The sequence below is a fragment of the Melanostigma gelatinosum genome (genome assembly GCF_949748355.1).
Source record: "Melanostigma gelatinosum genome assembly, chromosome: 3".
NCBI classification, from domain to species: Eukaryota; Metazoa; Chordata; class Actinopteri; order Perciformes; family Zoarcidae; genus Melanostigma; species Melanostigma gelatinosum.
The window spans coordinates 17,858,379-17,870,432 of NC_136636.1; the positions used below are offsets into that span (position 1 = coordinate 17,858,379).

The 12,054-nt window shown below is 41.3% G+C and overlaps 1 protein-coding gene across 2 annotated transcripts; it reads right to left on the minus strand.

The window, feature by feature from the left end:
* Positions 1-398: 398 nt before the first annotated feature.
* Positions 399-5,037, minus strand: terf2ip (telomeric repeat binding factor 2, interacting protein). Of its 2 annotated transcripts, none has more exons than XM_079265294.1 (9): positions 4,985-5,037; positions 4,433-4,679; positions 3,785-3,918; positions 3,416-3,651; positions 2,625-2,720; positions 1,861-2,497; positions 1,627-1,730; positions 1,068-1,466; positions 399-972 (listed from the first exon to the last, which is right to left on the minus strand). In XM_079265294.1, the coding sequence occupies exons 2-9, from the start codon at positions 4,660-4,662 to the stop codon at positions 751-753; spliced, it is 2,058 nt and encodes a 685-aa protein (XP_079121420.1). In that variant the 5' UTR covers positions 4,663-4,679; positions 4,985-5,037; the 3' UTR covers positions 399-750. The 2 variants fall into 2 exon arrangements, with proteins under 2 accessions (XP_079121420.1, XP_079121419.1); XM_079265293.1 differs by having other exon boundaries at positions 4,939-5,015.
* Positions 5,038-12,054: the final 7,017 nt, after the last annotated feature.

Genomic DNA, 12,054 nt, shown 5'->3' on the forward strand with positions numbered 1-12,054 from the left:
GTTTTGTTACTCTTAGAGCAACAAACTTCTAGTTTTTCTTCCAGCCGACATTTTAACTCGAGAAGCACAGGTGTTACAAACAGGATCGAAGGCTCTGATCTATTCAAGTGAGTGACAGTGAGCCAACAAGTACAATAACACTGAAGTCAAAGAAGCTGAATGGAATGGAGCCATCTATTTTATTATTTACACCGGTGTTTTTCTTACTATGACAAGTGCATATGTCTGCTGTGAAAAAGGCTTATTTAGTATATTTTGAGGCAGGTTTTAATTCATCTGCGACATCTAGAGATCCTTCTCACAGATTTCATACAAGGCTCAAGTGTAACTTTTCTTTTAACCATTCAAAAGCAATTTGTTCAAATACGTGATGAAACACAATACATAAAAAACTGGATATTTATTTCACAATGTAAAACATGTTTTTAAATGAGACATTTTATGCAATTTAAAGTAAGTAAACAAAACAAATTAAAAACCACATATTTTCATTCTGAACACATTAAAATATTCTGTTCCCAAACAGAGATGTATAGAGAATGGCACAAACGATTAAGAGTTAAACCCTCTGGTTTAAGGTTTCTGATTGCATCTCTTCAAAGTTAGTCAGGAGCAGCAGCAATAAAGGAAAGGGACAATATTATTTCATGCTGAAAGAATCCAATATGAGCTAATAACCAGCTCACACTTGACACGAGTTAGGCAGTACAATTGATGTTTGCCCCTAATGTCCTCCTTCCTCTTTCATTTTCATCCCTCTACCTCGAGGAACACGATTCTTTTGGCCACGTCCTCCTCGCTGTATTTCTCCTGCAGCTGCTGTCGGACCACGGGATCAGCTGAGAGCAGAAGACCATCGTCGCAGCGATTCCAAACTGGTCCTGAAACGGACGAGGGATTCAACAGACGGTGGAGAGCAGCAGAGAACTCTCCGCTGGTCTTCAGCAGGGCTTTGGTCACACTGACTAAGTCCTGAAACAAAGATAGTTCGGGGGAGATCAGACACACCAAACAGAACACAACCAAGAATAAAGAGCATCTCTCGGGTGCATCTGCTCAGTCCTCACCTGGTTAGTCTGGTTCACCAGCTCTTTGATTCGCTGCTTGTCCTCTTCCAACTGGACCTGGGTCAGTGACAGTGTGGCGCCTTTGTTCACTGTTGGCTGTGGTTTGGACGGAGCTGCTGGATTATCACCAATGATGGACTCGGAGTCCTCCTGAGATTCACTGTCAAATATGAACAGGTGGACCTTGGAGGACGCAGGTTCAGGGCAGCCTGTCTTTGGTGGGTGGCTGCTGGTGGAGGCCTCGGCCTCTCGCGTGTCCTCCTGGAGGCTGGGTCCATGTTCAGGGTTGGACGGCGTGGGAACAACATCTGCAGCTGTGTCTGTAGTTGGGAGTGGAGGCTCTGTTGATGTGAGTTGTATCGTGGCCGTTGGGAGATCTGGACCGCCATCTTCATCAGACTTAGAGATGGGAACGTGAAAGTTGAAATATTAAAAGAACTTTCTTTTAAGTGATGAAGCAAAAGATAATAGCTACTAGAGCTGAAATCATTTGTTGATGAATCTGAAACCTTTTGACAAGTTATTATATATTCATTTAACATATTCTCTGTTGTCTCACCTCACTTCCATCTTCAAACTCCTTTGAAGCCATCTCTAGAATCCCCAACTTTCTCTTTTCTTTCTTCTTCTCTCCTTTCTGTGGCACTGAATTAGACTCTGTACCTGCAAAACAGTGATGGAGGTAGAACGAGGAGAAGAGAGATGGTTTAACATTTAACTCTAGTCTGATGCATTAAAGCTCTGAAACATATTAATGTGCTTTGTGCCCCGCTCTGATGTCGGTATAACAAACCTGCTTGTGCTGTTTCAGGGACGGCAGCTTGTTCCGTCTCCTGCTGTTGACTTCCTGCCACACTCTTTCCTCTGGCTCTCTTAGCAGACGGCTGGTCTACTGTTGTGTCCCCTTGAAGAGCGGACTTGGCGTCTGGTTTTGTTTTATTTGCGGGCTGAGGAGATGATGATGATGATGATGTTCGCCCTGGAGAAGTTGTTGATGATCTGAGTTTTTTGCCATACGGTTCAGGCAATGAAGACATCTCGACCACAAGCTGCCTCCGCGTTACTCGACGCTGTGGTTGTTCCAGCTTCGGGGAGTCTTTCTGCTTCTCTTTGGGCTTTTTCTGAGATGAGGTGTCAGGCTCAGCTGCAGGAGAATCCTCTGGCACACTTGAAATGATTGTTTGTGGTTCTTCGGTTTCTGGTTCTGCACTCTCAGCTGAAACGGGTTGGGCATCCGTCTGTGGGTCCAAACAAGGTCCCTCGGGTTGGGGGGAGTAAGATGTTTCAGCATCTCCAGGCTCGACCTGTGTGCTTTCAGCTGGTTGTTTATCCGTCTGTGGGTCCACGTGTTGCACTTCCTCTTGGGGAGGGATGGGTGTTTGAGCTTCTACAATTTCTGTGCTTTCGGGTGGTATGGACTGGACACCTATCTGTGGAGACACCAACTCTGTCGTGTTCAGTTCTGCTCCTTTGAATAGATTATTAAATCACATGCAAACGTACAGTTCAATACTTTCACAGTGGTGATTGTTGCAGGCAGTGAGTTCTGGTTGCTACCTGTGTGAGGTCCGTTTCCGTTGAATGTGCCTGAGGAAAAGCAGAATCTTCTGCACTGGAGGTTGTTTGAACATCTGTCTCTTGGTTTCCTTCTACCTAGGAGCAGACAGAGGAGACACTTCAGGCTTCACGTCTTTAGAAGATGCAACGATGAGTAGTCTGGAAGTATTCTAAAGATGAATTTGTATTTCGATAGAAAGTATGTGAATGAAGTCTGTTGGATTATACTGTATGTGTTAACATGATTACTATCTTATGTAGGAAAATGAAAGCAACAAATTAATTTCTTTTGTTTGGTGCCACCCAGTGGCAGTATCAAAAAATACACTCGATTGACATGATATTGCAATACTAATATTATCTTGATTTACTTTTTACTGTATAGATTTTTTAATATCTCGACAGCCAACATCTGAAACACAACCTGATAACCTGCATAAGGTGGCATGTCTAGTGAACGCTAAGTTACATAAAGTCACTGCTCATAACTCCATTGTTTCCCTTATATTACTTGGACATACTGATCGTTGGTTACCTGTGAGAACTTGCACTAAAAAGGTGTCTCGTATTTTGTAAACAGGCAAAACATCACGGGGACATAATATAATCAAATAAATATGGTAAACAAATAAATAAACACCGCTCCTGCCAACAAAAACCTGACTATCATAAGCTTCACAAATGTTGGATTATTGCAGGATTGTGGTTTGGAATTAGTTGAAGGAGATTGTTGTACAGTTGCACTATAACCTGTGCCTCTCAACAGAGAAATATATGACAAAGTGAGTTACCTTGGTCTCACCCTCTGATGCCTCGGTGTCTTCCTCTGTTGTTGCCACCTCCACAACCACTGGCTTTCTCTCTGCTAGTTGCCCTCTGTAGCGGTATTTCATCGACTGCCAGCTGTGACTGGTCACACACTGCTTCTCCATCTCTTGCCAAAGACGGTTTCCCCCAACCCGTTTCTTGTGCTCGCTGACATAAGTCACAATGGCAGCATCATCTTCAGCGGTGTAGGCAACCCTGCCTAATCACAATGAAAGAAAGTGCAGAATCAGTCGATTTAAACAGCGGGACATTGATTCCCAATTGAATAATACATTGTACAGCTAATTTATGATTAATCATTCATTAATTAAAGGTAGGTCTTTGCATCATACCTCCTAAGAGTCCAGTTGAGGTCTCTGTGTTATTCTTGAGTTTCGGGACCACTTCAGGATTTAACCTGTAGTCCTCTAAATTCAGCTGTTCATCCTTCTCAATACAGTCCAGAATGTACTGGGTGGACACAAACCTGAGAAAACAGCCGATTCATTACCGTTTTCTGAATATTCTTCATTTTGCTAATTTAAATTATCTCGCTGATCACATACATCTACACAGCAATGTTTCAGCTCACTATGCCTACAACTTAAACATGCTTCAACATTAAACCGGAGGGAAAAAAAGTATCGTAAAACATGTTAATATACATGACATGTAATTAAAGCTCCCCCTAACAGAGCAAAATGCTGTTTAATTGTCTAATAAAGGTAGGCGTTATTCTAATGAGCCATAGAGGACTGGCAGCAGCTACTGTATGAGACAGACTGTGCAAAGCTACTGTGTAACTTACCGCCATTATATGTAATAATTGAGTTGTACATGTGAATGTGCCGAGCAGACTAAATGTAAAAATATGACAGATACATTGGCTGAATAGAACCACGAAAGCAATACGTTTTGCATGGTTTCATTTGAGCAACTGAATAGGCTAGACAGCATTTCCCCCAACATACACACTTTCTAATGGCCGGTCCAGTAATTACCAGTGAGCACTAGTTTCAGGAATAGAGCCTCTTTCCTCTGGTTCCATCAGCAGGATTGCCCCCGGCTTCTGCACATTGCACAACACCCCCGACCCGGCTGTGATGAGCGGCTGGAGCTTGCTTTTGACAGGACCCGGGCGCAGGAAGAAAGACATGGATTCACCGTCCACGGTCATGAACAGAACCGGGGAGATGTCAGGTTTAGCCACATCCTGCTGTTTGGATGTCATGTTTGAATGTGTCTCACCTGGTGGAAGAGAGGGAATTATAGAGAAGACCTCATCAAATATTAAAGGTGGTGTCCAGCTAACGCTACGTTTTCCTTGACGACTCTCGAGGAAAGGCTTCTGTTGATTAGCTACTGTGGCTAAGTCCGGTTAGCAAGATTAGCATTAACGTAGCCCGTTTAAGTTTGGAGAGAGTTGCAGCCTAACTATGCCATTATGTGATTAACGTTGCATACAACTTAACCACTGCTTACAGTAGATATTCAACTTTAAACTCACAATGTAGCGTTCATGGATGTACAAAGAATCACGTTGGTTTATTTACGTTCCCAGTGGTCTCGCCCGCCAGTTCCCGCCACGAGAAATATACGAAACACAGCCTACTTCCGGGTTTTCTTCTTCGCCGGTGGAGTGCACGCAGTTAGTGTCGCATTAACGCCCCCCACTGTTTGTATCCACAATCTACCAATTCTATTAAAAACATGCAATGCATTCCTCAACAATTACTACATTACTAGATGCAGAGGCACAGTTTCCTTTATTATCCCGTTGCTTTTTAAACTTAGACATATTTGATATTTCTGTGAAGCCATTTTTACCCTATTTGTTTAAGTCTGTCTGGTAAAGGTGTGGATACACATCAGCACTTCAAAGGGACCCTGCAATAGCTCTAGTCTAGAGCACTAACGGTATAGAAAGTTAGGGTGAAAGAGATGCGTGTTTTCAGAATACCGGAACAGAACATGTGCACATACCCTCCCGAAAGGGAGGAGAGGAACCAGAGTTTAAAACACATGTATAAAGTAAGCATTTTAAATCAAAGTTTAGGCTCTAATATGGTGTGAAAGGGCCTTTTTCACTGCTGACATTTTGACTTGTCATAGTATAGGACTAATACTATATTGACATTAATGGCGGCCATGTTCTATTTTATTGCCCCAGTAAGCCTTCACAATGAGCCAGCATGCACAATACCTGGACCATGAATTCAGCTAACATTGATTTCATTTCTTTCACAAATTTGTTGCTTTTTCTTCTGTAACATATCAAAATCTCTTCTGTGAGAACGGCGTATTGCTTTGAATGATTAATCTGAAATGCTGAAACTGGCTTTTCCTCTAAATTGCTATACCTCCGCTGGGCTGCAGAACTTTCCATATACCAAAGTCTTGGACTTTTAAATAGATGTGTGTTATGTGTGATAATATTGGATGGCCTTCCTCTTTTTGGAAAAGTATTTGTTAAATTAATTGCTAAAATGTGGCTTAAAACGGGTCTGAAAATATTCGAATTTGTTTTCCTATTCAGAACGCAATGTGTAACTTCACTATAATGTAAGCTAAAAGTTGAGTTGCTGTACAGGGTCAGGACCACACAAAGTCAGAGTGATGTTATGTTCAGAGATAAGTGGACTGCCAACAACCCAACTGAGCTGGGAGCTTCCTTCAGGAGAGAAAAATGCTGTCTCCAGAATCAAACACATAAACACTGACTGTCCAATGGGAGATATTATTCCTGTTCAGTTGATTGTCCCCCTGAGGCAGCTGTGTGTGGAAGGCATGACGGATGACTGCTGCGCTGATTTCAGCACCTCATTATGAAAACCACAGCGGTCAGAGAAAATTAGACCTGATGTCCTAATCAACAAAAAAGTAACATGCACACATATTCTGTGTTGTTTTTGGATGTTCTGACGCTTTCTCATACACAAGCAACACTGATTGATGGGCATGGTTAACCAAAACACTGATTCTCAAAGACTGGAAAGCAATAACTCCATTTTGTTTCCAAATTTCGTTGCACAAAGTATTCACACGCAGAAAACAAAGAAAAAACATTTTGTGCACTTCTTCTGCTACATCTTGCCGCAAAGTGAATGCTGTTAAGTTTCCTTGATACTACTTTGTTTTAAAGGAACTATATAGCCACGGTGTTGTAAATAGTTTCTGTTGTTTGGTTTTGTGGTTGTTTTAGTATCTTCCTAAGGGTTCTCAATGTGATATTCAGAGCATCAATATAGCAGCAAACAACTATTATCTATGTAAAGATATAGTGGAGTAATACCTGGGCAGAGAAGGAAGTCTCTCTCCCTCAGTGTTTTTTTATCAGAGCTTGTCTGTGCTTTGTTAACATAGCTGGACCGGCAAGTGCCTTTTAATGCATGTTAGTGCACTTAAATGTGCCCCGCGGATTAGCTCACCGCTGCTGCTCCTGCACTCATAATGCAGCTGCAGCTGGGATAATGCCACCATGTTGAGAGCCGTGTGGAGGCTTCAAATTTAGCACCTTTACATGTTTTTTTTTTTTTATTTGTCTGTAAACTAAAAGAGCTTCTGGTAATTTCATGGATAATTCCGATTTGATCCTGTGTTTATCCAAATCTCTCTGAAAGGCCAAAAGCGAATCAACATTTCCAAACACAATTACCGGTACTCACTTTGAGGAACCCAGAGTCCAGGTTTAACTTGTTCTTCGTTCCGCTCAGGAACAAAGGAAGCAATTGGGCTGGCCTGTGTACTGTATCACTTCACCGACCTTGCCTCCCTCACAGTCCTGACAGCTACATTATTGTTATTGGCCTCTGTTGTTCCTCTCTCTCTTCGACTCAACCAGCTGAAACAATACAACAGCCACCAAGGTGCTGCAACTCCTCCAAGCCAATGTATGTTTGTGGACAATCTGTAAATATTGATGTGTAAATATTCACTCCTGCAAGCTGATTGTGATCCATCCTCAGCCTGAACCTCTGCCTTTAAACAATCAACTCCTCAACCGTCATCACACCTCAGGACTGTGTTTCATATCAGTTCATCTCAGACAGAGGATGTGATACAAGGTCACCACAGCGTAACACAGTGTGGTTTGGCTCAGGCAGAGGGAAATGTGCCTGCTGTGAGGTTCTGTAGTTGTGTCCCTCCTGTAGAGGGAGATGTTATACTACTTTACAAACCACCAGGGCTGTCTGTCAAACAAAGTATTACTGAGTCCAGAATAAGGGATCGATTTTTTCCCAAATAAAGTGAATTGTAATCTGATCTGATAAACAGTGTGCAGTCAAGTGCGTCTGTTTGCAGAATGAGCATTTGGAAACAGACTTTATAACTGATGCTTTTGGAGTCAGATCAAGACTCCGGTTGCAGTGTGTTTTCAGCCTTGTGTCTGGCACGCTGTGGTCCTCCCTTTCGATGTGCTGCTTTTGGTGAAACCAGGCTAAAGAGAGCCGGTTCACTCTGAACCACTGGAAGGCTTCAGTTTCATTATAGCCATTTAGAGCAGCATTGCTGCTGACGATAACTAGACAAACGAAAAGAAAAAGAAACAAAATAGATTCAGCTCTGTCCCTCTTTACTCTAGATCTTGAGAGTGAACTAGTGAATCTTTAGTCAACGTTTACCCGTCTTACTGCCACACTCTTCCTGAAGAAACACATTTTAGCCATTCTTCCCAGATTTAAACTTTGGGTCCATTCAATTCCTGCATATTTGGGAAAGTACATAAGACCAGAAAGGGTGTAAGACTCCTCCAGAGAGTGACAGACAGGAATTAATCTGAGCACAAAAATAGGCTACCAGTTAGAGCTGAGTTTGTCTGAAAAAATGCACGACACTTTGATGAACAGAGATAGATATAATCTTGTGCAGGCAGCATTTTTCATTTTCTTTTCAAGAGTTAGATGTGAAGATTGATGCAACTCTCATATTTGTCTTATAATATGAGTCTGGAGACAGTAGACGGTTAGCTTAGCATAAAGACTGGAAACAGGGACAAACAGCTAACTTTGTTCTGTCCCAAAGCGAAAATCGGCATCTCTTAAAGCTCACTAAGTAACATGTTTCATCTGTTTGATATGTTAACAAAAACCAAAGGGTGTAGGTGGGTTTTGTTACCTTATGAAATATCTGATATACAGTTGGACGTTTTCAAATAGAAACCCTTTGTTCGGGGTCTTTTAATGATCTTTCACTTGACAGAGCAAATCAGGAATGATGTGCAGCTCGTTCACCGGCAATGGCTTCATTTGAGTCATACAACAGAAGAGCTTGAACCCGGTGACACTGCAACACGTGTCATTAACTTTTCCATTCAAGTGTCAATTAATGATGCAATGTGAATGAGTGAATCACTTGGAAAAAAATCCACCTGACAAAGATGACGTGACCCATCGAGAGCTCTGCCAATTACACACAATGTGTGAACAATGTTGGTGGGCGGAAAAAACGCGGCGATGTCACAAGATGTAACAATATTATTCCTATAGTGTGCAGAGGAAAATGTTTGTCATTTTTACGCCTACTCAAATATGTTGCGTTATATAATCTCAATTAAAAGTACAAATACTTAAAGAGGAGGTGTGTAAAATGTGGTGAATTGATGCAAGCTTTGCATAGAACTCTACTTACGCGTTGAAATTGTAAAATTCACACTTCCTGTATCTTACGTATTTATGAAAATGTACTTCATACCACAGGCATTATTGTTATTGTTGGCTTAGAGAAAGAAAGAAGACACTTTCACCTCATTGAAATGTTGAAAATCTGGTCCATCAAGCTGCACTCATTCCTTTGAATTTCTGCTTTATAGTTTTACAAACGTAACTAGTATCCCAGAATGAGTCTAAAATGTTTCCTTCTGGAGTTCACAAGAACATAAAGTGCCATGATATGAATTCTTGAGGTGTTTTCTATATAAACACCCGATTAAACACAACTATTTCCTGAGAGCTATATTCGTCTTACAGCGGCAGGTGTATCACTTCAGAAACAAGGCTTGTTCAAGGACACACACACACACACACACACACACACACACACACACACACACACACACACACACACACACACACACACACACACACACACACACTCACACTCACACACACACACACACACACACGTATCAGGTATCACACCCTGGTGGGAGTAAAATTCCTTTCTGATACTAAAACAAAAGAGCCTAAAAAAGCAAAGCTGCCGTTTCTTAAGGAGCTCAAACAAAAACAAAACTTCCTTGTGTAAATCACAGTCGCTATCTTTGGACTTGGCTCTGTGCGGACGGACAACTGCAGAAATATACTTTATGAAAATTACTTGGCAGATTAGCTCAGGAATCTTGGCAGGGCTTGGTCTGCAGAGACCGGTCGCAACAAAGTGAGGATATGCTGACTCGACATAAAGAACACATTTAATTACCATCATCATCAACCATCCAAGGGGACCATCCGGGTCAGAGCCAGAAATCCCCCCCCATCATCTGCCAACTCAAAGACTTATTTTTAGGGGCCATCTTCTCCTTAATCTGCTTCAGTCTCACGGCCTGGCTCCCATCATTTCTCCTTTCTTACAGCTCACACATATTCCTGTTATTCCTCATCAGATCTTATAGTTACCGTTCATTTTGTTGGTCCTTACAACCTGAGAAATAGACCCCATCAGATACATGAAAAGAGAGAAAGACAAGGAGTCCCATTACACCTCCTTGCTGCCCTGAGACGACTCTTACACGTTCCCATTTCAAGACAGATATCAGATCAGTGTGAGTCCCCTGAGCATGCCTCAGCACAAATCTGAAATTGTTTTCAAAATCGGTCCAACCGTTGAACAGGCTGAAGTTTTATTTTATCATAATGTATCTTGTCTGTCTTTAGGTACATGGGACTGCTGTTTTTTTAACAGTAGAAACTGGCCTAAAATAAGAAATAGAAATGTAGGACTTTTCATTGGGGATTGTTATTGATAAAAGTGTGATTTTAAAATTTGTGTGGTTAAATGCTCGCTCAAAGTATGCTCGCACTGGATTAAGACTTTCGACCAATTCAGAACAAATGTTGTCACATTTTTCCTCATCATACTAAATATAGTCCTTTGGGCACAAATGGACGACCTGATGTACGTATGATTTAATATAGAAGGAACACTGATGATTTAAAGTGGCTATAATCAATATTGCTTGTTTTAACAATGTGACAAATGACGACATGTACTGTGAAAATCTCCTAGTGACGAACAGCTGACTCTTCAGTTCTCCTGGAGCACTTTAGTGTCTATCAGCTTGTTGTTTTGTGGCCCCAACTTCAACTGGATTGGTTCACTGTCACTGCTCTTATTGTGTCGTTTTCATCAAAATTGCAAAATTGTATTTTAATGCAATGATTATCCCCCATCTGACCTACTGCTTAAAAACCCAAAAGTCACCATCACTGCAATATTCTCACCAAACATCATGTCCTGAGTTGGGAGAACATCATTAAATTCACTGATGTGTGTCTGGTTTTTAAAATTTTACATGGTATGGCCCCACCTCCACTTGGTGATTTTATTAAACAAAGCGCTCAAAGCAGCAGACTCACTCGATCTGCTTCAAGAGGTGATTGTGTCATTCCACAAAGGTCAAGCTCGTTCAGTAAATCTACATTCTCTGTGAAGGCAGCTCACTCGTGGAATGCTGTGCCACCACACGCACACAAAACACGTACCAAACATTCAAGCGTCACTTAACATACACATCAAAAAAAATGGAAAATAGCAACACTGATCAAAACAAATGCACATATAGGCAAAACAAGCAGGCAGGACAGACAGTACATCAATGCTGGCACACCTGATTGGCAACAAGCCATTTCTTGAAGTGCTTCAGTGTTACATGTGCTTGTCCTGTAGGTGGGTCTGTTCTGCGTGACGCATGCTGAAACCTGTTATGTCTGCTCTGCTTAAATGTCGTACACTTTTCTTTTGCTGTGTTTCGGTTTTGTCTATACGTTGCTGTCTGTTTCTCTACGAATTTTAACTCCGTTTCAATTTGAGATTTTGTTATTTTAGGCTGCCTTGAAACATCTGGCCGGGGACAGCAGATGGAAATTAGCCTCTCTGGCTAACTCTGGCTCACTTACAGTGTAACTGTTGATTAGTGTGCATTGTCCCTGAAAAATAAATAAATAAATAAATAAATAAATAAATAAACAACAGGCAGCCGCTTTTATTACATAATCAGCTATGGCAACACATATTTAATATATAGTCATATATATATATATATATATATATATATATATATATATATATATATATACCGGTATATATAAGATCTGTATGTGTTGTTTAGAGCCAACATTAAGAAACCAACAAGCTTGGTCCTTTCTTAAACGAAGGATTGCATTTCTCAGACAAAGGCAGAGGGCAGAAAATGTGAGGCTCACCTCTGTTTCAGGACCAAAAGCAGAAGCTTTCTTGAAGCTTAACATAGAACGAGAAACCACAAAATGAAGGTCCATAACATATATTTGAACATGAAGAAACAAACAAACAAGGGACCATACGTTGCAACAGTTCTACAGATCTGATATTTCTTTGATTGACACATATTCAGAACATCACAATCTTACGAACCCCTTTTTAATCA